The sequence below is a fragment of the Lygodium microphyllum genome, chromosome 13 (genome assembly GCF_053477565.2).
Source record: "Lygodium microphyllum isolate KBCC chromosome 13, Lygodium_microphyllum_v1.1.10, whole genome shotgun sequence".
NCBI classification, from domain to species: domain Eukaryota; kingdom Viridiplantae; phylum Streptophyta; class Polypodiopsida; order Schizaeales; family Lygodiaceae; genus Lygodium; species Lygodium microphyllum.
Genome location: NC_141147.1, coordinates 82,673,981 through 82,689,917, shown reverse-complemented (window position 1 = coordinate 82,689,917; position 15,937 = coordinate 82,673,981). Strand labels below are relative to the sequence as shown.

Below are 15,937 nucleotides of genomic sequence, written 5' to 3'. Positions count from 1 at the left end.
TGACCAAATCTTTCATGCCAAAGTTTACTTATGCCCACACTAGCGATGGTTGTAAGAGCAATTTGCTCATATAGGTTGTTCCTTCTTTCTCCTTTACCAACAACTTTGCCAACACTATCAATTATTTGTGTAGCTGTCTAAGTGAACCTCACCTCGTGGCCAAGATCAACTATAGAAGCAATTAATAGCAGATTTCTCTTAATCTCTATAAAAAAGAAAATAGTACATGTACCCTCAGTAGAGCACTTTGCATCATTCCCAACCATCGCAATAATGGATTCTTGCAAAGGCCTCATAGAACTATATAGACCTTGTTGATCATGTGATGGGAGGCACCACTATCCAATACAAATGAGTCAATGGTAAATATTTTTTACAAGGAGGAACACACGTCCTTAATAGTCACATACTCTGCTTCAACCATACTGGTTGTCTTCTTCCCTTTGTTCTTCACAGTGCCATTCTTCTCATTTGTCTTCTTGACATGACAATTTGCAATTGCATGTCCTTTTTCTTGCAGTAGAAGCACTCTCCTTAAAAACTTTTTCTTGGCACCCTTCTTCTTCTTGCCACCATTGGTAGAGGAGCCACCTTTGTCTTTCACATCGACGAAGAATGCAACATCTCCACTGCTACTACCTTCTTAGGCTTTAACAAATGAACTAAGAAACTAAAGAAAGAGAGATCCAATTTTGCGGAAAACTACAAAACAAGGAAAGAGAGGAATAGAAGTAGTAAGTCCTAGTGAGCTTCAGTTATGAAGAAATTTAACTAACCAAGAGTGAACCTCAACCATTATAATCCATGCTCTTACAAGCAATACAAACAACATTATTCATGTCATTGATGTATATTCTCAAGTAAATTGCAACTTAGAAAGATACCTCCAAATATTTAAAGATGAGTTTTTTTAAATTCACAAATATGATCATCTTCATTACACTTAAAATTTTGCATTAAGCCTCAAAACAACTTAGAAACTTTTGAATTGAAGGTTTTTTTTGTGGCTATCAAAAATGGTTTGCATGAATATTGAGCACCTTTGAGAGTAGACATTAAGAGTAGCCCTCAAATTTGGGGTAGGATAAGGGAATCAATGTTGTGACAATTTAACTTGTTATTGCCAAAGTTTCTTCAATATGATCTCTCAAAAATCCTCACCTCCTCTTAAGAATTTACCTTTGCTTTTCTTAACCTAGCTTGGAAAATTCAATTCACAATTGGAATGGGCTTTCTATTTAATTATTTTTATAGCTTTTATAGGTATTCACACGAGAAAATTTTCTAAGGATAATCCTGCTTTTGAAAGTATCATAGTTGCCACTATAAGAAAGGGCTAAAAACCCTTTGAAGAAATATAAAGGAGAAAACAAGAGGCAACTTGCTGGCTACATTCACAAAATAATACTCTCCAATAAGTTTAGAAGCTAAAACTTAGTGCTTTTAGAGCAATTTATACCAACTTTACATGATTCCCTCCACCACTTAAGCATGGGGAGCCACGCATCCCATACACAATCTTCTCAATTTAGGCCTTCTAAAACAATGTTTATGTCTATAGCACACATCATATGTGAAGCTACCTACAAACTTAGACCCATCCCTCAAACTCTTAGTCAAGCTTTAACACTTTTAAAAATAGTACCTTTGAAGGCCTATAGGCTTTGAACCTTAGTCTTTCCATTTCAGTTAGATTAGGATGTATCAAGCTAATATTAACCCTGGTACATATTGACTTCAATATTATTGATTGATCAAATTTACTTTAGATATGAACTTATAAACAAGGTGTGTTAAGCTTATGTATTGACGATAGAGGAAGCAAGTGACAATGTAAAGACTGCCGATGCCAAAAAAATAGAACCATTTTCAAAGAGATGAAATCAAGGCTTGCAAAAGTCCTGGCGGGACCAAATCAAGCTTTGAACTAGCTGGTAGATCCTGGTTAGCACTTATGTCCAAAACTCCTTAACGATAGCTTACTGGAACCTCAATTCCGCAATCTTGTGAGATTATATGTAGCAGCCCAAATAGGACCAGACCAGTCAACCAAACATTAACAATGTTCCTAACCATTATTCCTAAACTCTTGTTAAACCAAGCCTAACAGAGCAAGCGTTGAATGGTAGCCATTCTGAAGAGGTGCAACATCCCATATACCATACCATTCTAATAAAGCCTTGACAGTTTTTCACATCTAGATTATGAATTACTAGAGCCCCATGATCATGAGTAGCTACTCATCCTTTTGCGATCCCTAAGTAAACATTCATAATCAAGCCACCATGGGCAGTGTGCTACAAGCAGTTCACCAAATTGTGTGAAAGACTAGTTCTATTCTTCATGCAAGTTTCTGGTACGAATTTTCATGTACCCTCGTATGTCAAAACCCTACACTAGCATCCTCTCCCTTAAATGAGAAAGCCATTTTTCCCTTTTCACTCATGTCAGTTGGTTGTCTTGAGTTAGTAAGGCTTGCTATTGGCACTCTGTCCCTTAAACCTGAAAGCCCTTTCTCCCCCTCATTTGTAAGCTTGTCGTCTATATTTTAGCAAGGCTCACGCAATGATAAAAGAGGTCACATGTAATAAATCTCTGCCCCTACAGTCTACTCAGTAATGATCTACACCCCATATGATGATCCTGATTGTTGACGGTCTGTTTCTTACCAAGGCAGCATCCAAATTCCCAATAGGACCTTCACATGATATCATTCCATCACTCAGTAAACATAAAGTCAACAAACCAAATCCCACATAGTCAACAAACTGAAGCTTTCAGCTTGCTTAGGCAAGCCTACCATGCTTAAGAACACACAGCAATCCGCTTCATCAACAGTGGCTCCCTTGGATTCTCATTTGTCACTCACATTCCTGTGATCTTATTAGTAAGTTCCCACCCAATAGTAAAATTTGTTTTAAAATCCAACCACCATTAACAAGCTGCAGCACTATTAATGGGTTATCAAGTACCAAATAAAACGCTTTCCCCAAAATACAGTACAAAAAAGAGGGACCGGTTGCATGCAGCAGGTGATACTCACACATGAGACACTGATTATTCAAGGTTTCGATTTCACTGATTTTTATAAAAAAACATAGCAGAAACAGAATGCATTGCCTCTTGTCCACCCAAATGAGGACAGCCAGATCCTTTACAGCATTACAAGGTACAAGGAGCAATGCATTCTGTTTGTTGACTGCCAAGGTGTTGGACCATTGCCAGCATCCCTACCCACCATCTCGGAAGAGGAAAAAAACATGCAACCTGGAAAGTACAGTTGCCAAAAAATGAGACAGCCTCCCCGTATATCTCATGCCCAGCATCCTAACAACCAGTTCAGAGAAGTCTGTACACTTCACTGCAGATGCCAGGAGGGGGTAAACACCTCTCAGATCAAAATAAAGCAAATGTAGCTTTGCATATCCACAGGATGCAGAATTCTTCAGTCTGCATGCTTCGCAGGCTGTAGGCATTCAGACTTGCATGTGCTTCCAATCGCATGATTGCCTGCAGTCACAAGCTATCACAGGTGGATAATCTGTCCATGCCCACTTGATTCTCATATCGGCCATTGTTATAGTGAACAGAAAAGAATCAACCATCAATCTCAAGGCTGAAACGACCAATCCCACTTGCGACAAAATCAGGATCCAGGAACCTTGCCACAAAAACCCACATTTTATATACATCCTTGAAGTCTGATAATAGCCCTAAAGCAGCAGTGACCACTTCAACTCTAGAAGGCAGATTCACTGGCTTACTTAGCTGTCCATTACTCTTTGCATCAATGAACCCAGGCACAGATGCCCTACTAACGTTGGTTGAAAAATTAATATTCCTTAAAAAGCCCAAACCAAGAGAGATATTGGTCTGATCAGCTATCATTCTGACCAGTTCGGGATGAAGCATCTTGCCTTGGTTGTCAAACAAGTTGAAGGCAACTGAAGCCCCCCTGTCATACCTGACTTGAGGACCATATATTTTCACTAAGGACAAATCAGTATCATTATGACGAAGCCTGAGCAAAGAGCTAATGAGCCAGTTTATAAGGTACCGCAATCTAAAACTTGTTTTGTTGAGACCCAGTGCATCTGCATGGTCAAGACCCCTGCACAGCAACTGTGGCTCTTCCACTAACACATGGTCAACAAGATCTCCATCACTCCTTGCTTCACTGTTTTGTTCAAAACTCAGACCACCACAAATGCTGGAGTCCATTGATCTGCGGAAAGAATCATCTCCAAGTCCTATGAAAAAGCGTTCGCCATTCCTACGGTCTAAAAGCCTAAAATCCTTTTCTGTTTCCCTGCAAATAGCACTGTCCTTCTGCGAACAAGTGATTTCAGTCTGCTGCTCCTTTCTATTTACACCTTCAAATAGAAAGGAGTCCCCTCCTTGGTTCAAACCTGGCTCCTTTGCTACATGGCCTTGCTCGAGTGATCTACAAATCTCACTTTCAGTTTCTATCTCTGCTATGGTCTCTAAACCTCCAAAGGTTGACTTCTCCTCCCAAGTGTCATCCATCTGTTGATAAGATATTTCACCTGCTTTCACCCTTGTAAAATGATTGCCGTGATCCTTCACATGGACATCCAAAGACAGCTCTTCGCTAGCTGGAAATGTATGCTCTTTCCTAACCTTTCTCACTACCACCACTAGTCGATCTGTTACATCCTCTTTGATGCCATTTTCCCTGCATTCATGCATGTTAGAATGCTTCAGAGGAGATAATGTAGCACCAAATAAGGGTTTATTTGGATCCAATACATCTGCTTTAAGACCTTCACTAGGCTTCACTAACTCCAGGTCCTTGTTTGACTGAAAAGCCTCTTCCCCGACACTATCTGCACTATTACCAACACGACCCGTGTGCCGATGCAGCAGCCCAGAGCAAAGCCCTCTAATACGGCTTCTTGATGAAGCTGAGTGAAGTGAATCTTTCTTCCCCTGCACAACTTGGTTGAAAAGAGATTGAATGGTATCCTCTTGCATAGGTCCACTAAACCCCTCCTCAGACATAGAGGCACAGCTAACTGAACCCAAAGGGCTTGGACCCACATCCATGCCAACCACAGTCTCATTGCCATCCTCACTAAAGATAGGGCTACGGCTTAAATCCCCTATAGAGGCCGTTTCATTATTGTCTTCACAAGCAGAGCTGTCATTTTCTTCTAAAGTTCCTGGCAAGCGCTGGAAATCAGGCAAATCTTTGTATGCGAGCATGGGACCAGAGAAAGAACTCATCATTTGGCTTTCATCAACTTCACTATCCTGTTCAGATATAGAGGAACCACTGTATGCCCCATAGCTTGGAGAGTAGGGGACAATGCGGACCATTCCTGTGACCGGAGCCCCTGAGGGGTCCTGTATGCTCTGAGCAACAGAGTTTTTAATGAAGAGGCATCCAAAGCCTGAGGGATCACCCCCGAACAGCCTGTAAAATGATGCAATTATGAAGTCCGGCCGAAACAGGGAGAGGCCAAGCGAGTCCATGTCTTTGGGCCCCAAGGCAGAGGCATCGAGCAAAACATGCCACTTGTTCTGCTGTGCAAGGGACATCCATTGGTACGAGTACTTTGCACCTGAGACCCGGGATTGGGCAGGGAACACAAACAGCCCCTTTGTCCTGACCTTATCTGAATTGTGATGTTGGCGAGACGAGACACGCTCTAACCATGACACAGAAGAATGATCAGGACCCTGCTTTGATGTTTTCGTCTTCCTCGCACCCATTATCAGCTCTTTCTTCAGTTCCCTGGAGCAAACTCTGAGTGATGGCCATTTGAAGCCAGCCCTGCTGACCTTAGCACCTCTTTCTTTTGCTTTCTGTTCCATCCACCCCACAGACTCACTCTCATAGTCATACATGGTGACAAGATTGCAACTGCTTTCCCACGGATATGCATCAGCTAGGAGCTTGAAAGTAGAGCCTCTACTAGCTGTGAACACCATGCTGTATTCAGCTTCAGGTATGTTCAAGTACTGCATTATCCTCTTCCTCAGCCCTCCTTCCATAGTTGACTCCGGGGCAGCTCCAAACAGAGCATGTGACCACAGGTTGGCAGAGATGTCCACAAGACCAAAGGAGGAGGACGACGAGGAGAATGACGAGGAGTTGTCTTCGGTTTCCCACTGTTGGGCCTGAGAGAAGAGGCCAAAGCCACAGTAATCCAAGCATATCATGCTTTCATCTTCTTCCAGATGCACATACTCCTGCTCACGCAACTCATCCACCACCCTTGTCTCCTCAAAGCGAGGATATGTCCTTGTGAAATGTACAAGGGCTTCATCACACGTGGGCAGTTCCTCGCTGCAGGAGAAGAAACCCTCGCTGGCTCCTGCCGTGGCACGCAGGAACTCGCGATGCACCTGCGAGCTCGTCCGGTGGAATACCCTTGGGTCACCAAGGCCATTCACCCCAGTAATAATGCTGCTGCTGTGACTGGTACTGCCGACCACGACACCCCTGCTCCCGCTGCTCCGATCAACTCCGGCATCGCCAAGCTTGAGCTTTGCCTTGTCCGATGACGATCGGGTCCTTGCAGCCCTGCTGCTCTTGCTCGTAGCTGAGTTGCTCTTGTATGGCAACGGGCGGGGTTCGACAACCTGCGCGAGGCAGCGGTCGCCATCCTTCTTCTTCTTCTGGCTGGGCAGAAGGGCAGAGCAGAGGGTGCTGGGCTTGCAAGGCATGAGAACTCCAGTTCAGCAAAGCTACAATGGGGCATAAGACCAAAATCATGCCAACCATTCACCCTTTGGTCTTGAGCATGATCACGCCAAAGAGGAAGTTTCACCCTTGGGTCTTAAGTCACGACTCTTCGTACTATGCTTACAGTGTAGAAAACAGCGGCCCTCAGGCAAGGGGAGAAGAAGAAGAAGAAGAAGAAGAGGAGGAGGAAGAAGGAACAAGCTCAACTACAGAAGGCCCATGGAAGCCTCGGGACTGAGAAAAGAAAGCCAGACACGCTATAGCGTATGCGCTGGCAGGCAAGCGATCTCTCTCTCTCTCTCTCTCTCGCACAGACTGTATATGTCCTCTGTCATGAGAGAGGGAGAGAGAATCCTCTCGAGAACTGAGAAGCAATGGGCAGTGCAGAAGAGAAGCAGAAGGAGAAGAAGAAAGCGGGCGGATTTCTGCGGCATTTATTTGATCATTAATTTTCTTTCTTTGCGGCTTGACTCTAAGCCTGGCCCACCGTTTTTTCAAAAACCTAAAACCGCCTCTACCATCAGTCAGTAGAAGCCTATTCACATGCTAAGTACCCCAGTCCTACGAACATGCTGATGTTTTCGTGTTTCAAGGTGGTGCAGCACCCAAGTCCCAACATCCAAGCACTTAGAGCAACGCCCCACTCAAGTCGATTGACTTGAGTGGTGATAGTACAGTTAAGTGCTAAGGTCACACCAAAGCCTTCGTCATGATACACAATCGAGGACATTGAGGAGAGAGAACAAAACATTGTGTTGTTAGAGGAGAGAGAAATTGTTTGCTTGATGCCTACTCCAATCATTTCTAGCTACGTTCGCTTTACTTCAAAAAGCCAATGTGGTCCCTCCATATTTAGAGAGACTACATCGACTAGGCGAGTCGCGAGAAAGGGGCTGATTAATGGGCTCGAAAGCTTATGAAAGTGAAGTCATAGTTCCACAAGTTCATTTTCTTGCACTTCATGGACTCACCTAAGTCAGTTCGACTCTTAAAGCCATGCCATAGCTAAGTACATGGACCTACGATTGTACTGTGAGGACTTCAAGTCCAAATGGCCACATGCAAGCCCAAGCTATGAAAGAGTGCAAAAAGGAGGAGAGAGGTCTTGTCTACCAATCTCCAATTGATAGCTCTTGCAAACTCCAACTTCATGGAGTACCCTCATTTTTTGAGGTACTCAATTGACTCTCTATGGTGACATACAGGTTGCACTAGTTTAATTGTGTGAGTCACACATGTTGTAGCCTCTATTACATGGATTGGTGCAAGTAGAATTTACATGTGCATGTCCTACCTCTCAAAGCCCTGCCACACATAAGCTCATTCGTTTATTGCGGAAGGACTTTGACATGAGAAACGTGCAACCACACACAAATCATGACTTACTTGGACCTTGTAGTTGAGCTCATAGTTGCAAGGATGTGGAAGAGTAAAAAGCATATTCATAAGAACACAAAGAGAAATTTATATCTACATTGTTGCCACATTTGATGAACTTGCTAGAGTTGATCTAGTATCTTCACTTTTGGAGGAACTACCATCACTTGCTAGAGTTGTGTACATTCTAGAGCAAAGGCCAAACAAACTCTGTCGCATTCCCCTCAACTTGATTACATGGACCTATGCATGTTAAATTGACCTGCATGTGTTGTGTATCTTAGAGCCATGACACTCGAGGTAAGATTTAAGTACACAAGTCAACTATGTTAATGCCAACTTGCATTGTGGATGTGGAGATTGGACTTCTCACACACAAAAGATGGGACTTTAAGGGAGAGGGCACTAAGCTCACTATTGCTAGACTTGATGACATGGATCCGATCTACTTGCAACATGATCATCCTCTCTCATTAAAGCAACATATGAAACTAGGGTTCACCTCAAGGTGACTTGCACATGGACAAGAACATGGCTGGACTATCCCAACCAATGTGCAAGTCAACAAACTTAAATGTGGCTCGACTAGTAAGTGAGGAGACAAAAGTGAAATTGAACCTCCAAGAATAACTAAGTTTCCTTTTTAGTAAACATTGTGAGATAGAATGGTCCAAAATGGGAACTCCCTCGAACATAATTCTTTATTCTCATTCATGTTAGGCATCTCCCTCTTCATCATTCATAAGGCCCCTTACAACACATACTAATTCTCCTTCATCCTTTCCTCATCTCCTCCTCTAGGGATGCTCTAAGATGACCTCTCCTTAACCTCCCATCACCATGTTTTGCAACTAATAATCATCTTGCTTTTGGCTCAATCCCTACATCTTTTTATGATGACATGTGGCATACTTCCTCAAGGCTCTCCCAATATTTCAAAAATGTTGTTGAAGATGCACCCACTACAAAAATCCTTCAATTCTATCATTGGCAATCCCATCTACCAAGTCCAACTTGAATTTGCTTCCTCATATGTGCAACATTGGCTTACTACTAATGGCCATGGAGGCTTATGGCTTAGAGGATATGAACACCCAGAATCCCCAACTAATTGCAGCACCATCTAGAAGGTTATCAACTAGGATTGCATCACTTTGGAGTATGAGATAGAGCTTGTTTCAACCCTAGAACTTTTAGGCTCGAGCAAGGCCATGCTTTGAATAATGGGTTGGCAACCTCGACGTGCAATCGCCCCACCCTAAACAAAGAGAGGTGCCATGAAGATAGCTTGGGAGAAAGCATAGTTCAATAGCCAAGTAAAGGCCAATATTTCTATCCCTCGTGATTACATGAACCACAAAAATAAAATTATCAAATTATGGCTCTTAAGACTTAGACTAAAATGAATCAAGAAGCCATAGGGAGTAGGGTGATTTCTCTACAATACACACCTAATAATTTTTTCCTTCTTTCTATTTGAGTTGACTATGAAGCCATGGCAGTCAATGTGCTCAACCATGGATAATAAGGGTTGAGGAATTCCCCTTTTTCCTTGTTAAAATGGTCTCCTTTTTTACCTAATAGGCATTAAATCATAAAAAATCCTAGTTTGGTTCAAGCTCCCCAATCTACCAATGTGCATATGTCCTTTGCTAAAAATTATTGATGTGCCTCTAGGTTTTAATCTTAGGCCATGCCCAAAATTTGAGTTTAACCCCCACCTACATCCTCTAGTATTAGCCAATAACTACATGATGCTATAGAGATAGTTTGGTAATTGGTCAAGTTGAACCTTAGCTAAGTATTGGTCAAAGAGCTACATGATGCTATAGAGATCACTTATTGTTTCTGGTGGTTCATCAAAATGCAACCCTTGATGCACAAAAATCTACCAAATGGCTATTTTCAATGCTTTAAGCAATGCCACTTCATTAGAGATTGAAGCCCTTGCAATGTGCCCTCCCTAATCTTAGATGGCTTCCAAGTTGTTAATAATAAGAAATATGATAATAAGAATAGTCTCTTGACCACTTGAGAGGAAATGGATGTTTTGCAATAGGGATAATTTCAAGATTGTCTTCTCTTGCCTCTCATGTTTCGAAAGATAATAGGCATAATGGGTTAGTGGTCAAATTCTAAAGGTTTTTTCAAAAACTATGCAATCCATTTTACATTGAACTTTGGTTCTTGCAAATACTAGTTTTGTGTCCAAGTGAATGAGCAAATTTTCAGGGGAAGAACCTTCAAAGATTAAGAGAACATTTGAAGAACCTTCAAAGCTTAAGAGAACATTTGTATCAGTCAAATCAGAAAGCACAAATTGGTCTTGGTAACACGTTAGACTACTTTAATTTCAAGCTTCTATGGTCTAGGCATTGGTCATTATGACATAATGTCAACATGAAAAAAATCGTGGGACATATGCTAGCAAATGAGCTTGGATTTGTGAAGAGGAAACTTTTGAAATTTGCATCATCCTCTCACATATTTGACTTTGAAAAAAGAAAATGCTTTTATCAAAATGGAGGGGCAATTCTTAATGACTCTAAAGTTTTAGTTATAAACTCCACAAACACATGAGAACTTATGAAGTCCATTTTGAAGTACAATGAGAAGGTTAATAAAGAATGAGCTCTTCTTAGAAACTGTAATAATAATTTAATCAATCGATATAGTTTTACCATCTACCATAACATTTAGGCCTACAAGGATTTAGCTATTCAAGTTAGTATGGTGGGGATTAGGAGGCTATTATTCTTATCCTTTTTAGCTAAAATAGTCATCTTGTGCATGCAATCACATTCCCTTTTTCAAACATATGCTATGATATGCACTTGGGTAAAGGGCTCTGTAATATGGTGAAACTGATCATGAGAGGATTAGCTTGCTTTAATGCCTCCTATATATTGTTTATGATGGTCATTAATGGTATGTGAGGCAATAAATGATGACAAGCTCTTATTGATTTGTACAAAACATGAATGTAGATGGAGAGAGAACAATGTACATATTCTTCCACATAAAACAATGCAAGTACATTATAGATTGTGCTCTCCATCATATGTTTTAACAACAAAGTTTAGATGGTGATCTAAATAGACAACACAATTTTAAATAACAATAAGGTCAAGTGAGATGAATTAGAATTTTCTATTGAAATTGAGTAATGTTAGAAAACATGTATTTGTTGTGTTGAAAGCGTGCACACCATCAACCTTTTGATATATATGCACTAAGGCATACTTGGTGTGGAAAGCATGTATGCCATCAACCTTCCGCTATATATGCACTAAGGCATACGTGGAGCTTACAAGATGATGCAAGTTCATTTTGGCCCTCAATGCAACTTGAGGCCTACCTTCAATAGTTAATTCGCTTGGATACATGAGATAATTAAGCACATTAGATCTCTTTTTAAATCTCAATGGAGTCTAAACTAGGGCCTACAACTATCGATGTCTATTGTGGCTTCTCCTCATTGAGGGGACTTACTAGACTTTGGCACCTTGGACAATACCTAAGGGGATGCCTTTAACTGTTTATCAACAACACAATTTTATTTATGGCATGTTGAAAATGCCCAAGTTTGTGTTATATAGACGGGCTAATGGTAATTCAAGGCATGAAACTTAATATCATCACCAATTACCTCAAGTTCTATCATAGATTGCTCTAGACACTTTATTCTGTGATAACTACACATTAAAACAAGATTCGATCAACTAATCTCGGGGTTGCCGTCTAATTAACCTCCTTTACATGCATCCACTCATGTCTCAACATGTGAAATTATTCAACATAATTATGCAAATGAATTTAAGAACAACTACTAAAGGTTTGAAGCCCAAATGAATAAGCACATCTAATATCCCTAGGGTATGGATTCTAGAGCTTGAGTTGGTTATAGCCTAGCTCCATGTTAACATCATTTTAGGAACACTATTTTGACCCTCAAAACAAGTTGAAGCATAAAAGAGCTACTCATATTATTGGTATCTATTATAATGATAATATGATTGAAAATCCTTAGAACATATAAGCCACCTAAATACAAAGAGTTGGGGACACATTAGTTTAGTAGAATAAACCAATGTGTGTTTTGACGAAGTTACGTGTACTAATGCCTTAGCTATGTAACACCATCTTCTAATAGTAGAACATGTTAGCAAATGTCATGTGAATCTATCATTAGCAATACATTTGCATTCTAATTAGGATCCATTTTATAATTGCATATTCAAAAATTGCATGGAACTCTCTCATGATTATATGTGCCATCTATTCTTAACTTGTAGAGCAAGGTCTTTCTTCAATCAAACATAATACTTGTCAATTATATGATAACACATGCCGTCCTTAAGGAATGCTACAAAATTCTTCATTTTCTAGAGGAGAGCCTCCATAGTTCTCATATCAATCCAAGGCAGTGCATTACCACACTCAGTAGTCTCCTTCCTTAGTGGATATATGTTACATCCAAAGTATAATGACATAAGAAAAGGTACTTCAAGCGTTTAAGTCATTGGTAATTTTAGCACATCATATAAACTTGGGAGGATTTTGATAAAAACTCACTAGCTATCAAAGCAAATCATACAACTCCACTTACATTCAGGCACCCCTAGCTACTTAACTTTCTATGTAAAGGTAACTCATGCATTAATAAGCAAGGAGGCAAGATACCATGCCATGCCCCCTAGACCCAAGGTTACTTGACTTCTAAAAGGTCTAGCAAGTTGTGGCATGACTCTACCTTAATATATAAGAATCCAAGATGATGCACTCCTGCCAATGCAATGGCGCTAAAAGGAGAAAAGAAGTGTGTTTTTAACTTCAAGCCAAAAAATAGGGCCTACAAGGTAAGTAGGATGTACAAATGAACAATTAATGGGATGTAAAGAAATTGAAGACTCCCAATGAGAGTCTTGTGTGTGTCTTGCTCTTATCAAAGATTACATGCCACAATACTTGTACAACCATACAACAAGATCAAAAAAGATTTTTGTAACATTAATGAAACGTAACATTTAAGTGCCACCATAGTTTTGTACAATATGTCAACGCTTAGCTGTTGAGGAAGTAACAAACACAAACCACCAAAATGTTTGTTTCAAACTTTACAGATCTCATTGTTATGGTTTAAGTAACTCATTTTGCAAATACAATTTATTGGCCATTTTGTAAGTAAACAATGAAACTACCAAATGCATGATAAAAATAATGCAATATTGAGCAAATATTTTCCCCTTGTGACAATCAACTAGTAAGTTGTTAGTTAAACGTTGAAAAAAACCTAATGCTTGAATTTAAGCTTGTTGGAAAAGCGTTCACTAGCACTTTTGAAGACTAGTATATCTAAGTGCTCATATTTTTCTACAAATATGCATCATGAGCACATTCCAAACAATTTCATCATGTGGTCAATAAAGCTAATGTGTTTCATCATCATAGAGTATAGTTTCATAGGTCGGATGCAAATAACAGCAATACAATAAAATAAAGCTTTTTTAAATTAGGTGCAGTATATTATTTGTCAAAGAAGTTTGCATCAAATAGGGATATGGCAAGGTTAGAAATCTCATAAGAATGTCTAATTTGTAGAGAGGAGATTGAAAGCTATCTTGTAAACTAGTCTAATCTTTCTAACTGCTTTCAAGATAGCTAGCAAGGATATCATTCACATAAGCCTTGATGAGATGATGGATCTTTGAAGGCTTAGCTTTCTACATCAAAAGCAAATTTGTGGGTCTTGATTTGTCTTAGTATCAATGATATAATAAAGTTCCATAATCTAATAGATTCCTTGTCAAGGGAGAACTTATCACCAAATGTATAGATAGCTCATTCATAAATCTGGGATTTGTAAAATGAATTGGATTGAGACAATAGGGCCAAACAAGGGTGTATTATGGTCCTTAATTCATATGACTGTGGGTGTGTGTGTGTTTTCCTTTGTTGGGGGGGTGGGGGGGGGGGGGGGGGGGGGGTTTCTTTTCCTTTTGTTAATCGAAGCGTGACTAATAAATGTAGGATTTGTTTCTCGTAGTATATTTTTGGGTCAACTCTTTAGTATGATCAGATATGTCTCATCTTGCATTTTACATTTATATATAGGTGAATCTCTTAATGATTGTACTTGGGCCACATGAAACGTTGTGACAAAAGTGAACAAGTCATGAACAAAGCTAGCTTGGCTTAGATCCTATATGGGATATATGGTCCTATTGCATGTAGAGAGAAGAAAATAAAGAGTATAAGAATGTCATGTGAACAAGAGCCATAGTCATCCAGTATAGTCAAGAAGTAAGAAGTAATGTGTAAAGGTATGAATGGCAGAAGGAAAGTTAGTCAAAAGCATTAAATGAAAAAGGAAGAGAGAGCAAGCCCTCTACAATTAAAGCATTAAATGGATAGGACCTTTACAAGGAGATGAATAGGACCTTTAGATGTAAGGAAAAAGATGATAACCTCATATTGAATTGTTGGTTACTTATTAAAATTTTAAGAAAAACTTTGGAAAACACTAAAAGTCGCGAACATATTAGCATTTACAACCAACTCGCCATGTAAGCAATTAAAGACTAATCTCTATCAACCTTAGTGACTTGCTAAACAAGGGGCATGCAATGCATATGTCTTGCCTTTATGGGAGGATCAAAAAGTACACTTACAAATACGGCTATGTAGGATTGCTTGCACATGCCACCAAATTACCAATTGATGGGAAAAGGTAACAAATTGAACTAGCTTTCAAGTGAGTGCATGCACATGGTTGCATTCCCTAAGGAAAAGATACATTAAAGTTGGCTTTTATGTAGAAATTATTTTAGTTGCCTACAACCCCACTTGACACCTTATATATCATTATTTAACAACGTTTATACTAAGGCACTCACATGCCTCACCGATACCTTGGGGAAATTTTCTCATAAGTCTCCTTGCGAAAAATTTCTTATGTCCTTCCTAAACGTTTATTTGGTAGGCATGATGCATTATATGATTAATAAAAAATTAATTTGCACACTAGGTTGCATATAAGATAAGCTTTTCTTATTGGATCATGTTCAAAGTCTACCATTTCAGAAACATGTGCTTGCAATTCATGCATGAACCTTTTCTACTGCTCACATTTCCCCATGCACAAGTCTCTGATAGAAAAATAATGGCTACTCGAGTAGCATCTTTCTATACTAGTTGATGGAATATCAATAAAAACAATGATGGTCCATTCTTTGAAACAATGAATCACTCATTATTTAGAAAAGACAACAACCTATGGTGGTTGAATCAAATGACGTTACATTATAGTTCACATGGACTTAACTCATGTAACTAGTCAAAGGTCATTTTCTTTAAGAGCATTTGTGTAGGCCTTCTAATACTACTTGTTTTACCAACCCCCACTTAAAAAGTTTGGACCTTTGATTGGAGTTTGTTACTCAATCATTGTGCTAATATGTCACCTAGTTCTATTTTTCTTGGTTTGGTAAAAGACACACCATCATTAGCTCATCCTAAGGGCAAAGGTGCACACAAGTCACATCCAAACTTCTGTTAAGCTTATTCTTGCATTCTCTAGATCAAATATAAACTTGAATATTTATCAATCATATAAAATCTAGGGGTGTATCAAATTTGGATGAAATTGTGTATTTGGCATGAAATAGTTGCATTCACAGACTAATTGTCATTGCAATACATAAAAATTCATGGATGTAGGACCAAGGTACTTTCGAGATACGTGATTGCTTAAGGTAGGCGATGTCATAATAAGATTCTTCTATATCCAATCATTTAGGCTTAGATAACTTCTAGGTTACTTGTCTTGGCAATGCTTAAGAAGTTTGT

The 15,937-nt window shown here is 39.6% G+C and overlaps 1 protein-coding gene across 1 annotated transcript; it reads right to left on the bottom strand.

The window, feature by feature from the left end:
* Positions 1 to 2,979: 2,979 nt before the first annotated feature.
* LOC148026845 (uncharacterized) lies at positions 2,980 to 7,117 on the bottom strand. Its single transcript, XM_087691383.1, has one exon. It carries the CDS (start codon positions 6,691 to 6,693, stop codon positions 3,598 to 3,600), a length of 3,096 nt encoding a protein of 1,031 aa, XP_087547509.1. The 5' UTR covers positions 6,694 to 7,117; the 3' UTR covers positions 2,980 to 3,597.
* Positions 7,118 to 15,937: the final 8,820 nt, after the last annotated feature.